Below are 23,398 nucleotides of genomic sequence, written 5' to 3'. Positions count from 1 at the left end.
CATCTGTCAGTGGACATCTAGGCTCTTTCCATAGTTTGGCTATTGTGGACATTGCTGCTATAAACATTGGGGAGCAGGTGCCCCTTCAGATCACTACATTTATATCTTTGGGGTAAATACCCAGTAGTGCCATTGCTGGTTCATATGGTAGCTCTATTTTCAACTGTTTGAGGAACTTCCATACTGTTTTCCAGAGTGGCTGCACCAGCTTTCATTCCCACCAACAGTGTAGGAGGGTTCCCCTTTCTCCACATCCTCACCAACATCTGTCATTTCCTGACTTGTTAATTTTAGCCATTCTGACTGGTGTGAGGTGGTATTTCATTGAGGTTTTGATTTGGATTTCCCTGATGCCCAATGACATTGAGCACTTTTTCATGTGTCTGTTGGCCATTTGGATGTCATCTTTACAGAAATGTCTGTTCATGTCTTCCGCCCATTTCATGATTGAATTATTTGTTCTTTGGGTGTTGAGTTTGATAAGTTCTTTATAGATTTTGAATACTAGCCCTTTATCTGATATGTCATTTGCAAATATTTTCTCCCATTCTGTCAGGTGTCTTTTGGTTTTGTTGGACTGTTTCCTTTGCTGTGCAAAAGCTTTTTATCTTGATGATGTCCCAATAGTTCATTTTTGCCCTTGCTTCCCTTGCCTTTGGCGATGTTTCTAGGAAGAAGTTGCTGTGGCTGAGGTCGAAGAGGTTGCTGCCTGTGTTCTCCTGTAGGATTTGATGTACTCCTGTCTCACATTTAGGTCTTTCAACCATTTTGAGTCTATTTTGTGTGTGGTGTAAGGCAATGGTCCAGTTTCATTCTTCTGCATGTGGCTGTCCAATTTTTCCACACCATTTGTTGAAGAGACTGTCTTTTTTCCACTGGACATTCTTTCCTACTTTGTCGAAGATTAGTTGACCATAGAGTTGAGGGTCCATTTCTGGGCTCTCTATTCTGTTCCATTGATCTATGTGTCTGTTTTTGTGCCAGTACCATACTATACTGTCTTAATGATGACAGCTTTGTAATAGAGCTTGAAGTCCGGAATTGTGATAACACCAGCTTTGCTTTTCTTTTTCAACATTCCTCTGACTATTTGGGGTCTTTTCTTGTTCCATACAAATTTTAGGATTATTTGTTCCAGCTCTGCGAAAAAAGTTGATGGTATTTTGATAGGGATTGCATTAAATGTGTATTATTTGTTCCAGCTCTGTGAAAAAAGTTGATGGTATTTTGATAGGGATTGCATTAAATGTGTAGATGGTTCTAGGTAACATAGACATTTCCACAATATTTGTTCTTCCAGTCCACGAGCATGGAACGTTTTTCCATTTCTTTGTGTCTTCCTCAATTTCTTTCATGAGTATTCTATAGTTTTCTGAGTACAGATTCTTTGCATCTTTGGTTAGATTTATTCCTAGTTATGTTATGGTTTTGGGTGCAACTGTAAATGGGATTGACTCCTTAACTTCTCTCTCTTCTGTCTTGTTGTTGGTGTAGAGAAATGCAACTGATTTCTGTGCACTGATTTTATATCCTGCCACTTTACTGAATTCCTGTGTGAGTTCTAGCAGTTTTGGGGTGGAGTCTTTTGGGTTTTCTACATAAAGTATCATATCATCTGCAAAGAATGAGAGTTTGACTTCTTCTTTGCTGATTCAGATGCTTTTTATTTCTTTTTGTTGTCTGATTGCTGAGGTTAGGACTTCTAGTAATATGTTGAATAGCAGTGGTGATAGTGGACATCCCTGCCGTGTTCCTGACCTTAGGGGAAAAGCTCTCGGTTTTTCCCCATTGAGTACGATATTCACTGTGGGTTTTTCATAGATGATTTTTATGATATTGAGGTTTTAATCAAGAAGGGATGCCATAATTTGTCAAATGCTTTTTCTGCATCTATTGAGAGGATCATATGTGGTTCTTGTTTTTTCTTTTATTAATGTATCCACATTGATTGATTTGCGGATGTTTGACCAACCATGCAGCCCAGGAATAAATCCCACTTGGTCGTGGTGAATAATCCTTTTAATGTACTGTTGGATCTTATTGCTAGTATTTTGGTGAGAATTTTTGCATCCATGTTCATCAAGGATATTGGTCTGTAATTCTCCTTTTTGATGGGTTACTTGTCTGGTTTTTGGGACCAAGGTAATGCTGGCCTCATAAAATGAGTTTGGAAGTTTTCCTTCCATTTCCATTTTTTGGAACAGTTTCAGAAGAATAGGTATTAATTCTTTAAATGTTTGGTAGAACTCCCCTGAGAAGCCATCTGGCCCTGGGCTCTTGTTTGTTGGGAGATTTTTGATTACTGCTTCAATTTCCTTAGTGGTTATGGGTCTGTTCAGGTTTTCTATTTCTTCTTGGTTCAGTTTTGGTAGTTTATATGTCTCCAGGAATGCATCCATTTCTCTAAGATTACCTAATTTGCTGGCATACAGTTGCTCATAATATGTTCCTATAATTGTTTGTATTGCCTTGGTGTTGGTTGTGATCTCTCTTCTTTCATTCATGATTTTATTTATTTGGGTCATTTCTCTTTCCTTTCTGGTAAATCTGGCCAGGGGTTTATTAATCTTATTAATTCTTTCAAAGAAACAGCTCCTAGTTTTGTTGATCTGTTCTACTGTTCTTTTGGTTTCTATTTCATTGATTTCTACTCTGATCGTTATTATTTCTCTTCTGCTGGGTTTAGGCTTTATTAGCTATTCTTTCTCCAGCTCTTTTATGTATAGGGTTAGGTTGTGTATTTGAGACCTTTCGTGTTTCTTGAGAAAGACTTGTATTGCTATATACTTTCCTCTTAGGACTGCCTTTGCATTCCAAAGATTTTGAACAGTTGTGTTTTCATTTTCATTTGTTTCTATGAATTTTTTAGATTCTTCTTTAATTACCTGGTTGACCAATTCATTCTTTAATAGGATGCTCTTTAGCCTCCATGTATTTGAGTTCTTTCCAACTTTCCACTTGTGACTGAGTTCTAGTTTCAAAGCATTGTGATCTGAAAATATGCAGGGAATAATCCCAGTCTTTTGGTACCGGTGGAGACCTGATTTGTGACCCAGGATGTGATCTGTTCTGGAGAATGTTCCATGTGCACCAGAGAAGAATGTGTATTCTGTTGCTTTGGGATGGAATGTTCTGAACATATCTGTGAAGTCCATATGGTCCAGTGTGTCATTAACCTTTATTTCTTTGTTGGATCTTTTGCTTAGATGATCTGTCCATTTCAGTGAGGGGGGTGTTAAAGTCCCCTCCTATTATTGTATTATCATCAATGTGTTTCTTTGCTTTTGTTATTAATTGCCTTATATAATTGGCTGCTCCCATATTAGGGGCATAGATGTTTAAAGTTGTTAGATCTTCTTGTTGGATAGACCCTTTAAGTATGGCATAGTGTCCTTCCTCATCTCTTGTTATAGTATTTGGTTTAAAAATCTAATTTTTCTGATATAAGGATTGCCACCCCAGCTTTCTTTTGGTGTCCATTAGCATGGTAAATGGTTTTCCACCCCCTCACTTTCAATCTGGAGGTGTCTTCGGGTCTAAAATGAGTCTCTTGCCGACAGCATATCGATGGGTCTTGTTTTTTCATCCAATCTGATAGCCTGTGTCTTTTGATTGGGGCATTTAGCCCATTTACATTCAGGGTAACTTTTGAAAGATATGTAGTTAGTGCCATTGTATTGCCTGTAAGGTGAATGTTACTGTATATTGTCTGTGTTCCTTTCTGGTCTATGTTACTTTTAGGGTCTCTATTTGCTTAGAGGACCCCTTTCAATATTTCTTGTAGGGCTAGTTTCATGTTCACAAATTCTTTTAGTTTTTTTGTCTTGGAAGCTTTTTATCTTTCCTATTTTCAATGACAGCCTAGCTGGATATAGTATTCTTGGCTGCATATTGTTCTCGTTTAGTGCTCTGAATATATCATGCCAGTCCTTTCTGGCCTGCCAGGTCTTTGTGGATAGGTCTGCTACGAATCTAATGTTTCTACTGTTGTAGGTTACAGACCTTTTGTCCCAAGCTGCTTTCAGGATTTTCTCTTTATCTGTGAGACTTGTGAGATTTACTATTAGATGTTGGGGTGTTGAACTATAATTATTGTTTTGAGGGGGGGTTCTCTGAGCCTCCTGAATTTTGATGCCCATTTCCTTCCCTACATTAGGGAAATTTTCTGCTACAATTTGCTCCAATATGACTTCTGCCCCCCTCTCTCTTTCTTCTTCTGGGATTCCAATTATTCTAATATTGTTTCATCTTATGGTATCACTTATCTCTCGAATTCTGCCCTCGTGATCCAGTAGTTGTTTATCTCACTTTTTCTCAGCTTCTTTATCCTCCATCATTTGGTCTTCTATATCATTAATTCTCTCTTCTGCCTCATTTATCCTAGCAGTTAGAGCCTCCATTTTTTATTGTATTTCATTAATAAGCTTTTTGATTTTGACTTGGTTAGATTTTATTTCTTTAATTTCTCCAGAAAGGGATTCTCTAGGATCTTCTATGCTTTTTTCAAGCCCAGCTAGTATCTTTATAATCGCCATTCTGAACTCTAGTTCCAACATCTTACTAATGTCCGTATTGATTATGTCCCTGGCAGTTGGTACTGCCTCTTGTTCTTTTTTTGAGGTGAGTTTTTCCATCTTGTCATTTTGTCCAGAGAAGAATAGATGAATGAGAGAACAAAATGCTAAAAGGGAAACAACGACCCCAGAAAAATATACACTAAACAAATCAGAAGAAACCCCAAATCAGGGGGAAAAGTAAGGGGAAAAAAAAAAAGTATATGATCAGGCTGGTGAATAGAACAAAGCCACACATGAGATTTTGGGTATATTTTGGTCTTTAGAAGAAATTGCCTCTCAAAATTTTAAAGAAAGAGAAACTTATATATATATAAAAAATAAGGATAAATACAATGAAGGGATAGAATATGACTGTTAAAATGAATATAAATATATTCATTCATATATATAAATATAAAATATGTTAAAAGGAAAATAAGATGTTTGTTGAAGGGAAAGAAGAAAAATTCAACTAAAAAAATAGAAAAAGAAAAAACAAAGAAAATTTTAAAAATTAACTTTGAAAGACTAAAGAATATTGGGGAAAAAAGCCATGAATTCTATGTGCAGTATTCTTCTAGTGCTGGAGTTCTGCCCTTCTCATTGAACTTGGTCTTGGCTGGTTGTTCTTGCTGATCTTCTGGGGGAGGGGCCTGTTGCCATGGTTCCCAAATGTCTTTGCCGAGGCAGAATTGCCCCGCCCTTGCTGGGTCCGGGCTAAGTAATCTGCTCGGGTTTGCTCTCAGGAGATTTTGTTCCCTGCAAGCTTTCCGTTCAGCTTTGGAGGACGAGAGTGAAAATGGCAGCCTCCCAATCTCTGCCCGGAGGAGATGAGAACTCGGGGCCCTACTCCTCAGTGTGCCCCCAGAGAAAAGCAGTCAATCACTCCTCTCTCCCCAGTCTGTGGCCACAGTCCGTGCTCACCCGGCCTGTGACCAAGCATTTCTATCTCTGGCTCATGACCCCGTGTGGAGTCTCCAAACCCAGCAGATCCCTGTGGTGTGCTCCCGCGCCGCTCCTCCCAGGGGAGGAAGGGGAGTCTCCCCAGATCTGCCGCTTGTTGGGTCCCTGCTGGAAGAACAGTGGCCCAACTGTGCCGCAGATCACAGTTTATGGCAACCACTAGCTGAGGGCCCATTTTTTGGCTCCATATTTGCAGCCGGCTTCCCCGCTCCAATCCCTGGGAGCTCTGCCACACTCAGGCACCCCCAGTCTTCCTGACCCTGAGGGTCCTGAGACCACACTGTCCCAGTGAGGGTTCCACCCCCTGCTTAGCCACTGGAGCGATGTCCCTCAGCAGAGCAGACTTTTACAGTTCTGATTTTGTGTTCTGCTGCTCTATCACTTGCCAGTAGCTGGCTCCCTCCCCCCACAGTCTCTCTTCCCGTATATCGCCTCAGATTCACTTCTCCACACGTCCTAGCTTCCAGAAAGTGGTCACTTTTCTGTTCATAGAATTGCTGCTATTCTTTTCTTCGATCTCCTGTTGAGTTTGTAGGTGTTCAGAATGGTTTTATACCTATCTAGCTGAATTCCTAGGACCAGACGAAATTTAGATCTCCTACTCCTCCACCATCTTGCTACCTGCCCCCAGATCCAATATCCTAACAACAGAATTTACAGAAAGAGGAAATAAATATGAAGGAAGAACTAACACAGAAAAACTCCCAGAAAATGAAAGATGTTTCTACATTGAAAATCCTACTGAGTGCCCAGTACAGTAAGTTGAGAAAAGATCTGTACAGGCAGAGGCTGCTGGGAAGATGTAAGAGTAGGACTTCCCTGAGCTCACCTCTTGCTGCGTGGCTGCCTAGAGAGCACCCACGTTGGCATAAATAACCCAGAAAGCAGACCAAAAACTGGCAGAACAGACTCTCCACAGCTCGGCATAGACAAGAGGCCACAACGAAGCAGATCCACCCCCTCCGATCGTTCTTGGCAAGATCTTGTCAAAGTGGTGCCACAAGCCTGGGAGTGTACAGGCGGCCCAGACAAGGGTCAGCACCACTCCAAAGTGAGTCCTGCCCCAGGGAGAGGGGAAGATAACCACACACCAGAGTGACTGTGACCCCAGCAGTGGGCTGGGTGCAGGCAGTGGGTCTGACTGCAGGCCCCACCCACCAACAAAACCTTCTCCAGGGACGACACAGGGACAGTGCCTGCAGTTTCGTGCTACTGCATCTTTGGCAAATGCCTGGTCTGACTCAACTCAAGCCCAGGGCAGCCCCGGAGCAGCCCACTAACACCACAGGCACCAGACTCTGCCCACAATAGGCAGAGAGCCATTGCAGACAACAGGACTGAAGGGAAACACATCCTAGCCACAATGGTAGGACACCCCTGGAGCAACACACATAGGAGACAACCCCTGAAGCACCAGGTTCTGGAGAACAGACATTGCACTACAGGACCTCTTCATAAAGCCACTACTTTCAAGTGCAGGAGACGTAGCTGACTTTCCTAACACAGAAAAACAGACAACGCAAGAGACAGAATGAGGAGACAGAAGAATATGTCCCAAATCAAAGAACAGGACAAAATCAGAGCAGGATATCTAAGCAAAATGAAGGTAAGTAATATGTCTGATAGTGAATTTAAAGTAACACTCATAAAGATACTCGCTAGAATTGAGGAAGGACTGCAGGACCTCCATGAGACCCTCCACCAAGAGCTAGAAGACATAAAAAAGAATCAATTAGAGCTATTGGACTCACTAAATGGAAATAAAAATAGACCATCTGGAATAAATAGCAAGCAAGAGGAAGTAGAAGAAAAGATCAGCCACCTGGAGGACAGAGTCATGGAAAGCAATCAAGACAAGCAGATGAGGGGGGAAAAATATGCAAAATGAAAATAGACCCAGGGGACTCAGCAATACCGTCAGGCCTAACAGTCGCATGATAGGGATCCCAGAAGGAGAAGAGCGAGAAAAGGGGGCAAAAGATTTGTCTGAAGAAATAATAGCTGAAAACTTCCTGAATCTGGGGAAGGAAAGAGAAATCCAGATCCAGGAGGCACAGAGAGCCCCCAACACAACCAACCCAAAGAGTTCTGCACCAAAACACAAAGTAAATAAGATGGCCAAAAGTAGTGATAAAGAGAGAATTTTAAAAGCAGCAGGAGAAAGGAAAGCAGGTACATACAAGGGAAACCCCATACGGCTATCAGTGGGGTTTTCAGCAGAAATTCTGCAGGCCAGAAGAAAGTGGCATGGTAAATTCCAACTGCTAAAAGGAAAAAATCTACAGCCAAAAATATTCTATCCAGCAAGACTTTCATTTAGAATAGAGGGAGAGATCAAGTTTCCCAGAAAAACAAAAATTAAAAGCAAAACCAGCCACATCCCTGTCACACACAATGCCATCAGCCTGTGGGTCCCAAATTCACAGTCCAGCTGCCCTCCTGCCCGAGTCAGCATGCACGGCCTGCCACCTGCTAAATGCCAAGTCAAATGCCTTCACCTCAGATTGCCAAGGGCTCAAATTGACACTCTTCCCCTCAAATTCCAGCCCCTGTGCTCAAGTTTGTGCACAAAAGTGGGTATAATTATAACAGCAGAATGAAGCAACCCAAACATCTAACTATTTCTGTGGAATATAGAATGGATAAAAGGAATGTGCTAGGCTGAGAACATCTCCAACAAGCACATCAAAGAATGATACATACAGCATGATTCTGGTTAGTTAAAAAAAAAAAAAAAAAAAAAAACCCTGGGAAGAATAAAACAAGATGAAATCAGAGAGGGAGACAAACCATAAGAGACTTCTTAAGCATAGGAAAGAAACTGAGGCTTGCTGGAGGGGAGGTGGGGGGGATGGGGTAACTGGGTGGTGGGCATGAAGGAGGGCACGTGATGGAATGAGCACTGGGTGTTGTATGCAACTGATGAATCACTGAACTCTACCTCTGAAACTAATAATACACTATATTGTTAATTGAACTTAAAATTTAAAAAAAGGAAACCCCCCCAAAAAAAATCTGTACAAAGCACATCAGTGTAAAATTTCAAAATACCAGGATAAACAGATTATCTTAAGGATTTAAGGAGGAAAAGAAAAAGGTCACATGTAAAGAATTAATATAACATCAGACTTCTGAACTGCAAGACAGGAGAAAATGGACAAAAGTCTTTAAAATGGAGAGAAAACTATTTACAGACTTAAAATTCTGTACCCACTCAAATTACCTTCAACTTTATGGGTAAAATAAACACATTCTCAGGATGCTACTGGATGATACGCTCCACTCAAATAAGGAAATGAACGATGAAAATGAAAATATGAGTTCCAAGACACTGGATCTGACACAGAGGAGAGACATTAACTCTACAGGAAACTTAAGAGAACTACCAATCCACAGTAGAACAGGAGAATTTTAGCTTCTAAAAGGAATAGCTCAAAGAAAAAAAAAAATCAGATGGTTAGTGTATTTGTTTTTTTTTTTCCTTTTGGAAAATATTTTTCAAAGTTTTTAAATTCTTTTCCAGTATCTAAGAATTATTGATAGTGATATCTCCTGATTAAATGTTACATTATTGTTTCATGCCAATTTAATAAAAAATCTACTTCAGGAAAAAAGTACTTCTAAGTTTAGAGTACTACTATTTTTATTTCATTTTTTTTAAAGACTTATTTATTTATTTATTTATTTATTTGAGGGAAAGTGCACTCATGTGCACACAGTCATGCACATGTGAGCAGAGGAAGGGGCAGAGGCAGGGGGAGAGAAAGTCTCAAGCAAACTCCCCTCTGAGCACAGAACCAAATGTGGGGCTCAATCTCACAAACCTGAGATCAAGACCTGAGCCAAAATCAAGAATCGGCTGCAGACTGAGCACCCCAGGTGCCGCTTCATTTCTTTTTTTGAGTTCAAAAAAGTATCCAATTTTTGGAAGTCAAAGAGGTTTTAAAAAGATTTTTCTTTTTATTAAGAACTCACAATAAAATGTTATGGTTATAGGAAAACTAAAAATCATGATGTTCACTCTGAAAGAAGCATATTTTGTATTCTATAAATGAAATCTTAAGGCTGAAAGACATTATTTCCTTCATTGGTTCTGAATTTAAAAAAAAAATCCATTCAAAAATATTCAGTTTTCTTTATATTCTTCTTTGCCTAGGTTTTTAATATCTTGATAATGCTACCTTTTGTAAATTATTAAACTCAGGACAACAGCAGATGGCAATTGTGAAGCCAGAAGATGTATACTGGAAAGAGGCTTTTTTGTTGTTGTCAAAGATGGACAGGCCTAGATTCAAGTCCCAGCTGTATACACCTGAGCAAGCCCCTTCCATGAACCTCAGTTTCTTCATCTATAATCCCTATCCTGCAGGCTCATTATGAAGATTAGAATAATAAATGTAAAGTGCCAGCCAAAGACAAGCCACAAAATATATATGTAATTAATAATGACAATTCTCCTTCTCTTTTTGATCTTCTCTGTGGTCCAAGAGGCTTAATTTTAAAGAATTTATAGACTTTGCAATCAAAATACCTGAGTTCAAATCTTGGTTCTTCCATTTATTTGCCTGTAACCCTTGGGGTTAGTTACTTATTCTTCTTAATCTTGGTTTCAGCAATTCTATCATGGCATAATCATAAAAACCCTGTGATGAGGTAGTGGTGAATATATATTCTACAAGCATGGGGCTGGCACACAATAAATCCTCAGAAGGTATAACATAAGTAATAACAATGAACCAAAAGATACAGTTTCTCTCTTCTTCATGGCTAATTAAAGCAAAATAAAGTAACAGAAATGACTTGGTCAAGAATAGCATTTCAGGAAGTTATACGTGACACGTGACCTAAATTAACCATTTCTCCGTAAAACAGAAAATGCCTTCCAAGATATCTTTTAATTCATCTACGTGCTACTTGACAGAATACTTATCTGTCTACTTGTCAGTTTGGTCAATCAGGTAAAGCACCACCCCTTCCTTAGTGCACCCTCTCTCTACCTATGTATATTTCATTTCCTTCTCTCTTTCTTACTGTTGTTTAGTTGATTGACCAAACTGACAAGTGGCTTGTGGAATTGGTCACTGAATTGAAATGTTGGTTTTGTCAGAATAAATAATTTGGCAGCCCTCCTGATATAAGACAGAGGAGTAAAAAACAAAAAATGGGGCCATGATGATACTGTCTGTAGATCCAGCATAGTTCCTGGGTTTTTCTCTTTGACTTTGGCTTTTTATTTTTTAATCTTTGACAAAGTCACTTGTTTTTACACTTTGAGGTCAGATACATTATTTTATATATATTTCCATCATGGGCAACTAGGATATTATGTGGCAAATAGGAGATACTTTTTAAAATGTTGTTTAATAAATTAATTTGAGTATACATAGATTCCTGAAACTCTATCACCATACTACCAGAGCAACTAGCTAGCACGCAAAAACAAAACATTGAACTATTTTCTAAACCTCTCCATTTGAATTAAATAAAATCCCAAACCCACTGGTATGCAAATTCTATTTTGTTTCTTAATAATGTAAATCTAGATGGAACATTTAGTATATGCATGTGTTATTTCAAGAAATGCAAAGGTAATTCAGTCAGTTTGCCACCCCCAAGAACTCCCACTTCAAATGAAGTCACAAGCAAAGACTTTTCACTATACAAAACTTCCCTTTTATAAAGAGTTTGCTTAAAAATCTAAGTAATTTCTTAAAGGTCATATTTCCCCCAAAAACTGGTTTCTTCACCCTTACATTCTCATTGTACTGCATAGAATTTTTTGTTGTTTCATGTTGAATTTAAAGTTCTGATGATTTTAAAGTCATATACCTTTGCTGTTTGGAAGCAGAATTTTTATATAAGCAAATAAGCAACAAGGTAACTTTCTTACCTTGTTCTTGTGCATGAACAGCACCTCCTGCCACACATAGCACAATAAGATGAAGAAGCAGTTTCCTAAAACAAAAAAAAAAAAGGAAAATTTTAGTGGATATTTACAACCTATAAATCATATAAAATCCAAAATGAACTCTAGTACAAGATTAAGAAGTAAGCTATCATTTTTAAAAAGATTTTATTTATTTATTTGAGAGAGAGCAAGAGAGAAGAGGAGCAGGTGAAGGACAGAGGGAGAAGCAGACTCCCCGCTGAGCAGGGAGCCTGATTCCAGGCTTGATCCCAGGACGCTGGGATCATGACCTGGGCCGAAGGCAGATGCTTAACAGACTGAGCCACCCAGGTGCCCCAAGAAATAAGCTATCATTTTAATTAACACAGTATTTTAATACTCATAATGGTTAAGAGCAAGGGCTCTGAGTTTAAGTTCCAGCTTTGCCACTTACTATATGACTTGGGCACACTTTTTATCACCCCAGTGTTTCTTCATCTGTTAAATGTATCTCATAAACTTTTTCAAAGATTAACTGAAAAATTTCATGGAAGGCACACAAAACAATACCTGGCACATAGGAAGCACTCAAAAAACATGAACTAGTATAAATGATATTATTATTATTATGACTACATATTATACCAAATTATCATACCTAAAATTTTTTACAAAGTAATATGTTTATACAAAGTAAAAGAACTTATAGTCACTTAACCATAGTGATTATAAATTGTGGAACCAGTGATTTGTTAAAATGAATGTTTATATGTAAAGCCATTTGATTATCATATCAAAACCATTTGAATATCTCTTGTACTAGATTTATGATATTTGGGTTCTGAAAATAGCAATGGCCTGTAGATGTCAACATTGAACATTTTGATTAACAATAATTGTGAGCACAATACTCAATCACTGCTTATCAAAATGTTCATTCATAATGATTAGCTGACTTTTGATAGATTTTATTGAGTAGTCTTCATAATTGGCTATAGCTACCTCTCAAGTAAAAACCATACAGATAATTTCAAAAAGTAATGGTAGGCTGGCTGAAAACAATAGTTGATCACATAATTCTGTTTTTTTTTAATTATTATACCCCAGGGACTTCCCAAATGACATTTCTGTAAAATATAGTTCTGTGAGTGATTACAAAGTTCCTGGTGTGCTAATAGTAAATGGTACATTTCCTGTTTATTACCAATGATAAATATGTTATCTTTTCAACTAGTATAAGGAGCATGTTAATATAACAAAGATAATCTTTTACAAAGTGAGCCAATAATATGTAATTATACTTTTCTCCTTGGTATAATGGAACTATCATTTAGATTAAAATGGCTTTAACCATATTTTAGTAAATGAAAAATGCACACGCTATGGTCATACTCAGTACAGAGCACTTTTATAAGTTTTGATAGAATACTTAAAACTGTCATCAATTCTATAATCTAATCAACTGAACAATTACAGAAATTTCAACTGGTATGGGCGAATAGCTGAACCATATATTTTAATGAAGCATATAAAAGATTCCTATGTGTGGTGTTATCCATTTAAAACAACAGTTCTCAAATGTTAGTTTGCTAAAAGAACCACCTGAGATGCTTGTAAAAAATGTAGATTCTAGGATTGCTTCAGAGATTACGATTTGTAAATTTGGAGTGAATCCTCAGTTTGTATACATCTTTAGGTGATTCTAATATGGATTGTGCGTATATCAAACTCTATGAAACAATTTAGAACATTTATTATTTATAGTTACATTGTACTTAAAACACACAAGTATTATTTTGCTTAAATATCAATCTAATTTTATTGACATGACCTAAGATTATTTGACCCTTGGGGGGGTGTTGTTGTTTGTTTGTTTGTTTTGTTTTTACCCTTTTCTCCTGCTCTAGATCAGTGGTTTCAAACTTTACTGTGCAGCAGAATCACCTGGAGGGCTTGTTAAAGATTTGCTGGGCTCCACCCTGAATGTTTCTGACTCACCAGGTGTGGGGTGAGTTTTGAGAATTTGCATTTATAACAAGTTCCCAGGCAATGCTGATGCTGTGAATCTGGGGTTTACACTATGAGGACCACTGCTCCGGAATAGATGCTCAAGAGATGATGAAAGGCCTACCTGTTTTGAATCTGGTTTTTACCCTCACTGCACAGTGGAATCACCTGGAGAGTTTTAAAAACTACTAATACTTGCATCTTGCCCTCTCCACGCATGCCCCCAGAGATTCTGATTTTAATTTGTCTGTGGTATAGAGATTTTTAAACACTCCCCAGGTGATTCTACTGTGCAAACAAGTTGAGGACCTCTGTGTAAGATTAAAATGATATCTCTAGGTTCTCCAGGATGGATCCCAAAGTGATCTAGAGTTTGAGTAAAAAGAGGCTCTTTTCCTTTCAACTTTATATTTTCAGCAAATAACTGGCAGGATACATAGATCAGTGAGACTGAAAAATAGCTCAGGATTACAATCACTGAAGGAGAGTGCAGCAGATTATGCTGTCAGCAGAAAATGGAATGTGAAAGGAATCATGTCTCATCTGCCCAAGGTAAACTGGCTCACTCAGAGTTTAGAAATAACCCAACAGGCACTCTTCTATTCAGAGGAAGCTAACTAATGAAGAGTACAACAACCAGCAGTATTCATTTAGCAATTCAGCCAACTCATAGACTTCCCCAATGACCTCAGGGGAGAAAAATGAAAAATAAAGTTCTTTCTAGACATGTTAACAAGTCCATTCCTGGTGTAAGGCAGGAAAACCTGAACACATCAAATATCATCCCTTAGCCAGGTGATCTTAGGAGATTATGACAAATCAATTGAGCCATACCTTATGTAAGTGTACCTACGTATTAAAACCAATGACTAATAGTGAAGTAGAGATTGATGACTGAGATTTTTTCTCTTTTTCTAATTATGTCCCAAACTTACAGCCACCTAAGGAAGAACATATGGATATCCGTATCCACAGCAATATGGATTCCATTACGCCTGACCTCCCCTCCCCTGAAGCTACAGCCATATCACATTATACCTTATTCCCTGGAGAGACCTCATAAGTATCTTAAAGGCCCTCATCATCTCCACCTGTCAGAATCTTAAGTATCATCAAAGCCTAATTTGAATAACATCTGCTCCATGAAGTTTCCATCATCTCTAAAGGCTGGATTTTTTCCTCCTCTCTGTACTCTTAATGCTTTAATTGTAACTTTATTATATCCCATATACGTTGTACCTCTTAGGATGAATTAGTAAGTAAATACCTGAACAAGCAACAGGTCTTCACCTTTTATCTATTTCTTACATGAAATTGACAATAAACATTTTTAACTGACTGAGCCACCCAGGCATCCCTTTAAAAAAATATTTTATTTATTTATTTGTCAGAGAGAGAGAGCACAGGCAGGGGAAGTGGCAGGCAGAGGGAGGGGAAGAAGCAGGCTTCCCGCTAGCAGGGAGCCCGATGTGGGACTCAGTCCCAGGACCCTTGGATCATGATCTGAACGGAAGGCAGAAGCTTAACCAACTGTTTAATAAACACTTTTAAAATGGAAAGGAATAAGAGTAACATCTCCCAATGACTGAGGAATTCAATTTTTCCCAATGGACCTAATTCTTCTAACACTTGGGAAAAGTAAAGTAAAATAAATAAGAGTACTTTTACTTGGCTATCCAAAGAGAGAAAGAAGAGAAAGAAGAACGTTTAAAAATATCTGCTAAGATAGGGTAAGTGGAAAGGCTTTTTTTTTCTTCATTGTGACTGTTTTTCTCATCTCTGAAGTGGGAACACAGAGAAGACATCAAGCTTAATTGACATATTCAGTTAAAGAGCCAAACTCCATCATTGTATGACATGGATGTCTAATGAATCCAAGCTTTCTGGAAAATGTCTAGTTGGGCTGGGCTTGTTTATTTCTTTGTTTTTGCCCCCCTCCCATGATATCACATTTACTATACATTCACTTAAGAAAAAATGTCACATTTCCACATTAGCAGTAGATTATAGAGTTCTCAAGGGCATCAGCTGTGCTTTACGCTTTATGTACCATATATACATTTAGTGCTAAGACATGCCAGAGTTGTTGAATAAGTTAAAATTAAAACTGCATTAGGTTGTAGAGAAAACAGCATGGTAAATAAGAAAGTAAAACTAGACTGGGAGTCAATAGACTAAAACTGGTTCTATTTCTAACTTACTGTGTGACTTTGGGTGGTTCATTTCACTGTTGAGTCTTGGTTGACTTATCTCTCATGGGATGAGATAATATAAATTTTATATTTTGCATTCTAAATATAAAACCCTAAAATCCATGTGTATGGTAGGATCCTTTTAGTATACTGGCATTAAAGGACAAAGATCAAATTATTTAGCAAGATGTTCCATAAAGCACTATATATAATAGACATGATGTTTAACCACAAATCTGGAAAGGTCTTCCTGAAGGTCTGGCCAATATTCTTTTAATTATATAATCTAAAATAGTCTACTAAGTTTGCTCATTTGTTTACATATTTACTTTCACAAAAAGTCTAGTTGGTATATTAAATACGACTATTTTTCAAATATTTGGAGCATGTCTGCTTTTGGTCACTTTTCTGTATGTCTGGAGTGTATGTCACTAATAGAAACTACCAGAAGTACTTGTACTCCGACATTTCACAAAAACAGACCAGATCTAAAAGAAGTCAAAAATACGGTAACAGTCAATAAAAGTTCAGAAAATATAACCCATGATATTAATATCTGAGGATCTCTAGCAAAATATGAAATATTTCTGTGTCTGGTCTGCTAGCCACATTTTCAGTATAACAGAAGCCACAATCAAAACATAACCAGACACGTGACAGATGAAGCCTGGAGGGGATGAGACAGGAAATAGGTATCCAAAGACCATACTCAGAATATTTAAGGAACTAATATCCATCCCAGGCATCTTCCCTAAATAATTCTTAGGGCTATTCAACTTTCTCTTTATCTGAAGGGTTTAAGTTACTTTGGGAGAATCCCAGGCATCTTTTTGTTTAGGGCACCCATGAGACTCTCATGTATTGTGTCTGCAGGCTACCGAAGCTCATTCTGACATAGATTCAAGTAATAATTATAGGAAGGACTTGTGAAATCTTGTGAATAGGGAACCTTTTTTTTAATGAGTTGGTGATTTTAATCTAAACCAATTTCTAAACCAACTGAAAACCATACGTGTGATATATATCAATAATTTCAGCAATTACCATTACACTACATTTACAAGCCAAGAACTCCTTTAAGTTATGACAACTTTACAAATTTTGCTCTTTACTAGCTGCAAAGATCCAGAAATAGTAACATTTCTGTCCTTTGTTGCCCAAATAACTGAAGATCAGTTCTCATCCCAGCAGTTGGTATAAAGTTGGATGATTCAGGGAGTGAAGTGTTGTCACTAACTTATATACAATGAATTTCTGAGACTATCAATTCAGCTTAGTAGGTACTTGTATAACTAATGCAGTGGTGAAGCATACTAGAATTTTTGGTTAAATTTCAAGCAAACAGGCAATTCATGAAGTACAAGGGAGATAAATGCTTAAGGACTTCAAGTGATCAAACTGCCTAGAGTCCAGTCAGTAGCAGGGAAGAAAAATACCTCAGCTAGTCCATCCTCGTAATACCCCAGAGATTGTTAACATGATTGCTGCCTAGCCTGGCACACACTAGTGGTAACTAAAGTTTTTTAAATGAATGAGTCAATCTTCAGTTAGCAAGACTATCAGGTGGTCTTGAGTTTCAATAAACATACAACTTCTCCAGCATCTTCTACATGCACACTGATCCCAAGATCAAGAAGTCAGGTCATCCTAACCTCCATTTATTTAGCTAAGAAAGTGACCTGGTTTAAAGACCTTGCAGAACCTGGTCTCTGGTCTCCGGTTCCAGCTCCAGTCACTCTTCCTCTAGAAAGTGTGCTCTACAACCAACTTCACTTCTTTCTGGCCCTCAAATGAACTGTGCAATCTCACCTCTCTCACCTTTTACTGTTCTGTCTGGAAAGTTCCATGCCTTTTCCTGTTGGGACTCAGTGAGGATTTCATTTCCTTTGGTCAGCCTTTCTTTCCAGGATTTCCCTTCCGTATCTACCCCACCTACCCAGGACTTCTAGGTGTCCTCCTCTCTGTACCTTTACCTCATTTTGGTATACCTGGTTGTTCATTTTCTGGTTCCGATACTAACGTGGGCACATTGGGAGGGCAGCAGTTGTGTTTCTGTCTTGTTCCACCATTGTATCCCTTCTGCTTAGAGTGATGCCGGGCACGTAGTTGGGGCTCAGAAAACATTTGTTGAATAAATGAGTGAATGATTGAGTGAATGAATGCCAGAATAATGTTAACCTTTTATGCGTATGAAAACAAAATGGTCTTTACTCACTTCTCATTCAGAGTTACAAATTCTAAAATAACTCATGGTTGCAAAGCATGGCAAGGAAACTAGGACAGCTATTTTAATTTCCACAATAAAATTTATTTTTTTCTCCTGCCACTTCAGATCACCAAGCAGAATGTCTAAGCAACACTCAAAACTACTTTCCATAAGTACAATCTCTCCCCTTGAGACATTAGTTTATTTTAAACATCTACTTGAAAGCAAAGATAACTAAGTAATTTTAAAGAACTTTCATGCTAACTAGGAAATAGATGTTTATATCCCAAACTGCTCCCCACTCGCCCACCCCCCACACACACACCTTTGTTATAGAAACCCTTTAATTACAATAATAGCCTGCCTGGGGAAATTTCTGATACTGTTAAATCATTGTATCTAACAATGACTTCTGGTTTTAATTTCCTTTAATATTACTTCCACGAATTCACATTAGGTAACTCACTCAAAAGCAGCCCTATGAAATAAAATGTCTTTAAGGATCCAGTTTTAAAGCTGTAAACGTTTTTGGGTGAGTAATCAGAATTGTGATTTTAAAAAACTGCTCCTGTTCTTACAAAAACGTCACCACAAAAGGATGGTGGAAAATTAAAACCTCAAGGATTTCATTAGACATTCTAAGGTTTAATTCAGTGGACTGACATTATCATCAGCTAATCAGCTGCTTCTGCCAAGTCCCCTCCCTATAGGGTTGGTAGCGTTTTGTTTTTTTTTTTTAAGATTTTATTTATTATTTGGCAGAGAGAGAGCACAAGAAGTGAGGGAGCAGAGGAAAAGTCTGAGAGAGAAGCAGGGAGCCCAATTTGGGGCTGGATCCCAAGACCCTGAGATCATGACCTGAGCCAAAGGCAAAGGCTTAACCAACTGAGCCACCCAGGCCTGCCGGTTTTTCTTTTTTAAAATTGAAGAGCACTTAATTCTTTAAGGAAATTGGATTTTTTTGAGACAATTTTCTCAGATCAATCAGCAACTACTCTTTCCCCTACTTGGCATGTGTATGGTTGGAGCTATAAAGGGGTGCTATCTGATGTAACCTTGAATTACCCTTATTCTCTGCAGCCCACCCCCACTGACAACTGTGGTGGAACAAACTGGATGTCAAAGGAGGCTGCAAGGTCCCTGACGGAGAGACCTTCTAGACCAGTGCCTTCACCCAGGATCTGCTATCAACCCCAATTCTCTCAGCCAGGGTTCTTTTCCCATTCCACGTAGTTTCATTTTTCCTCAGTTCCTTGGTGTAATCCATTCTCTTTGGTTTCTCTGCCTCCCTACCCCCAATCATCTGGACCCAATTTACAAACCCCAAACTGCCCCAAAATTTATGCAGGGCCTTTTCTGGGAGCGTCTGGAAGGGAAGTGTAAACCAGACAAGACAGAGGCCAGGAGCAGAAGATCTGCTTTAATCTGAGAGGTCGGTCACAACTACCAACCCCGCGGATGGTGGAGCACCGACGCAGGCCTTGCTCAGCGGCCAAGGGAAAGCCCTTCAGGTGGGAGCTGGCCGGCAAGGCAAGAAGGGCAGAGGGATGAACGCAGAGGTTGCGGGCCGGCCAGGAGGTGCACTGCCTCACCCACCCTCTCCTGGTGGCTCTGGACCCGCGGGGGCCCGAAGCTCTTGCCACCATTCCACCGACCCGGATCAGCAGGAAGATGCGCGCGGTCCCGCAGGATCCGCTACGCCCGGAGCCCGGCTTTCCGACTGGGTCCACGCTGAAGGGCTTTTATTGACAAATGTGGCGGGAAACGTGCCTGGGAAGTCGGTGCGACGCGCGTGAGTCGCCCTGGGGAAGTTAAGCGGAATTGCCTGAGCTCTTCCGCGACCCGGACTTCCCCGGTCGCCGGCACTTGGCCCCAAGCACGGGATTGCGAGCTTTCCTCCCCAAATTCGTGGGGCTTCGGGCGCGTGAGGAGGTGCGTCCTCCACCGCCGGGAAGCCCAGCTGCCCGGGCTCCCAGGGGTCAGAGCAGAGAGCGCGCGAGCCCCAGCCACTGTCGGCTGCACGCGTCTGGGAAGCACATGTGCACACAAACACTGCCACAAGGCGGTCTCTCTTCGCGCCCCGCCTCCCTCCGCCTGCCCTCAGCGGGCATGGTCAGTTCTACCCGCGACCCTCACCTACTCTCCCGAGGGGCAGATCCGGGGCAGAGAATGACCGGAGCCGCCCCAGGGGCCTGAAGCCGCCCCAGGGGCCTGGACCCTCCCGCCCCAGGGGCCTGAAGCAAACTTGCATAACCCACTGACCTCTTCCAGGGGGAGGAGGGCTGCCAGCCAAGGCATGCACCCCCCCCTCCAGGCTCTTTTCCCAGTAAGGGAGTGAGCAGGAGCAAATACAGCGCCCAAAGAGGCGGTGGGGTGCCAGTCAGGGCCTGCGCGAGCACTCTGCGGGAGGAGCAGCCCCGCCCCCGCGTCCAGCCCCTTCCCCAGTGACAGGCCAATGAAGCAGGACGCAGCCTCGGCCCCAGATGGGCAGCACGTGTGTTGGCCTCCTAACGACAAGAGGCGATTGCCTCTGAGTCTAGCCGCGTCCCGATGCTCGAGGTTTTGCGGGTACCCTCTCCTCCAGCCCAGCAACCCTGCCCCACGTCTGTGCCCCGCGGTCCAGGCTGCGCGCACAGAGCCCAGAGGACCGCCGGCGCCCGGGCTGTCCCCAGGCTGGACGCCTGAAGAAGCACCACCGGGAAGCAGAACCTGAGCCAGGGCCCTGAGAAAGGAGAAGGGAGGGAGAGCGCGAGAGCGGCGGGAGCTGGAGCTCCAGCCGGCGTCTGAGCTCAGGTCGGGAGTCGCGGGAATCGTGGCCGCAGGCACCGGGACGCGCGCCAGCGAGCTTTCCCTCCCCAGCCTCAGGACCTCTTTAGCATAAACTTTTTGAGAGATCCGCTGGCAGGAGGCTTCCTTTCAAACACCATATTTTACAAATTGAGGAGACAAGAGGAGGATGCCACGGCTGCTCTCTGGCTCCCAACTTCAAAAATGCCAAGGAGCACAGACCTCCAACCCGCCCAGCCGGTCCCGAGGCTGGGGAGAGGGGTGGGTCTAACCCTAGCCTCCCGGGGAAGTGAGCTACTTACGTTTTTGCCGTGTGGGAGACCTTTCCACGCCTTGTCCTGTGGGCTCCTAAATGCATTTGTATGCATTTGTCCCTGCAGCGAAGCGCTAACGGAAAACAGAAGGCAACTCCGAACTGCTAAGGGTGCAGGTACTGGCCATGAAAAAGGAAAAAAAAAATCACATGAAAACGATGCTCCAAAACTGCAACAACAACAAAAAGGGAGGAGGGAAATAGGAAGAGGAAAGAAATAGCACCCAAAGGGTAGATCAATCAGCTAGGCTTAGCTCCCTAGCTCGGTAACGGACGAGCCCGGGGGGGGGGGGAGCGCTCCCCTGGGAGGGCGGGCGAGGAGCAAGACCTCACTGGCAGGCGGTGGGGCGCCGGCGGCAGCTGGAACTCCGCCGCGAGTGCAGCCCTCGAGTTCACTTGCGGTTCAAAGGCGACTCTGTGACTCCAGTGGAGTGCTTTGGGCCTGGGAGGAGAGAAGGGCTGGGGGAGGGAAGGAGATGAAGGGGGTGTGTGGGGGGAAGTCCTTGGAAACAACCCGCGCCGGAACATTTGTCAGACAAGCACACACACCCACTTCGGAAATCTAGTCGGTGCAAGGGGGCCGGTGGCAACTGCAGGCGCTCAGCGTTGACTGCCGCCGGCTGCTTCCCCTGGAAGAAGAGGAGCCCAGCAACTCCCGCCGGTGTTAAATTTCACCGCTCACTGACTTGCAATGACATCACCAAACACAGTGCACACCTCCCCCTCCGCCCCGCAACCTACCCCCAACCCGCGCGGGGCTCCAGCGTCCGGGTCCGCAAAGCCCCTGGGCCCGCCGAGCCTGGGGAACGCCGGCAGCCGCCCGGGCAACGCCCGCACGCTCTTGCTTCCCACGCCACACTCCTTGTCTTCCCCGAAGCTCGTAGGTGACTAGTATACTTCCTTCGTCCCTTTTTCGTCAGCCCCCAATATGATGTTTTCCTCTTGCATGTCTCCCATCCCCAATCTTTTTGTCTGTACTCTTCACGCACGCCCGTCTGAAATCCTACTCAGCGGAGCCCTTCGTTCTCGACCTTCTTGCACTTTTTTGCAGTGATTCTTGTGGCCCACCTAAGTCATATTATAAACGGACTGCGACGGTTCTCATTTCTACCTTTCCTTCCTCCGCTCTGGCCTTTCAGTCTGCCGTTGTACTATTTTGCTGCTGATTTTTCTCTCCTGTAATCCACTTTTCTGCTTTCTGCCCTTCCCTAGTTTATAAACATGGATTAATGATCTGCATTTATGCATCTAGAACATGCTAACAGACCATGGTCTTTCCAATCTGAATACCTTCTCCAATTTTTGTAACAAATTTCTTTTTTGACATAAGCCTCCATGCCCGCACAGCCTTTCACAGCCTGACAAGTCCACCTTCCAAGTTTTGGGGGGTAAAAAAAAATTAACCTTCTGATTTTATCTTTATTAATAAGACTGGAAATTCCAGGAGGCCAGGGATCTGTTATCTTGCTCATTGCTGTATTTCCAGCACCTAAAATACTACTTAGCATGTCCGTTTAACCAGTCACTGTTGTATACCATCGAATATCATTTCTCTAACAAGTTTTCCTGGCCTATTCTGTGTGCCCTCCATAGCTAATGATCCCTCCACATGCTGAAAAGCACCCTACAGTACACACACATTATAAAAGTTAAAGCAACCATATTGATGAATAGAAATGATTGATGCAACCTTTAGAATTTTAGGAATTATTTCAAAAAATTTGGGGGATATCCCCCCCAGGAATATAGAACTTAATTCACCTTCCTTTCCATCAATTTTTCAACTTTTTATTTTGAAATGGTTTTGAAATAGATTTACATAGAAGTCACAAAAATAGTAGAGAGTTCCTGTAAACTCTTCATTGACTTCCTCTAATACTGATATCTTACATAACAGCAATACAATGATCAAAACCAGGAACTTAACACTGATACAATACCATTAACTAATCTATAGCTCTTATTCAAATTGTGCCAGTTTTCTAAAATATCCTTTGTCTGGTCTACTATTTAATTCAGGATCTTATACTGTTTAGTTACTTAATTAACAGAGAGATTGAGCTGTTAGATCTCCTCAGTTTCCTCCCTTCTGTGGGAGTTCCTGTCTTCTTTTGTCTTTCATGACTTAGACCCTTTTGAAGAGCACAGGTTAGTTATTTGGTTGAAGGTCTGTCTCTCAATTTGGATTTGTGTGATGTGTTCTCATGATTAGGTTCAGGTTATGTATTTTTGACATAAACACTATTGAAGTGAGGTTGTCTCTTAGGGCGTAATACTGGGTATATATAATGTTGATATATCTTATTACTAGTAATGTTATCTTTGATCACTTAGTCAAGGTGCTACCTGCCAGATCTAACCACTGTAAAATCCTTCCCACCTCTTGATTTTTGTAACAAATAGCTACAGCTTTCTGGAATTCTTCTAGAAATCCAGGGCTGAGGGAAGATAATTATTTTAAATAGCCTTAAACTATGGTTTTTCTAT

General features: G+C 41.1%; 1 protein-coding gene across 1 annotated transcript in view; it reads right to left on the bottom strand.

The window, feature by feature from the left end:
- COL24A1 (collagen type XXIV alpha 1 chain) overlaps positions 1-20,956 on the bottom strand; it is a 381,932-nt gene extending 360,976 nt beyond the window's left edge. The window contains exons 1-2 of the mRNA XM_088022947.1: positions 20,901-20,956; positions 11,410-11,474 (exon numbers count right to left, since the gene is read on the bottom strand). Of these exons, the coding sequence (XP_087879073.1) occupies positions 11,410-11,474; positions 20,901-20,956 (121 nt within the window). The remainder of the gene's footprint in view (positions 1-11,409; positions 11,475-20,900) is intronic.
- Positions 20,957-23,398: the final 2,442 nt, after the last annotated feature.

The sequence above is a fragment of the Eumetopias jubatus genome, unplaced genomic scaffold, assembly GCF_037043125.1.
Source record: "Eumetopias jubatus isolate StellerSeaLion01/CBP00866 unplaced genomic scaffold, mEumJub1_p1.0 scaffold_4, whole genome shotgun sequence".
NCBI lineage: Eukaryota > Metazoa > Chordata > Mammalia > Carnivora > Otariidae > Eumetopias > Eumetopias jubatus.
This window is presented reverse-complemented; position numbering and strand designations above follow the sequence as displayed.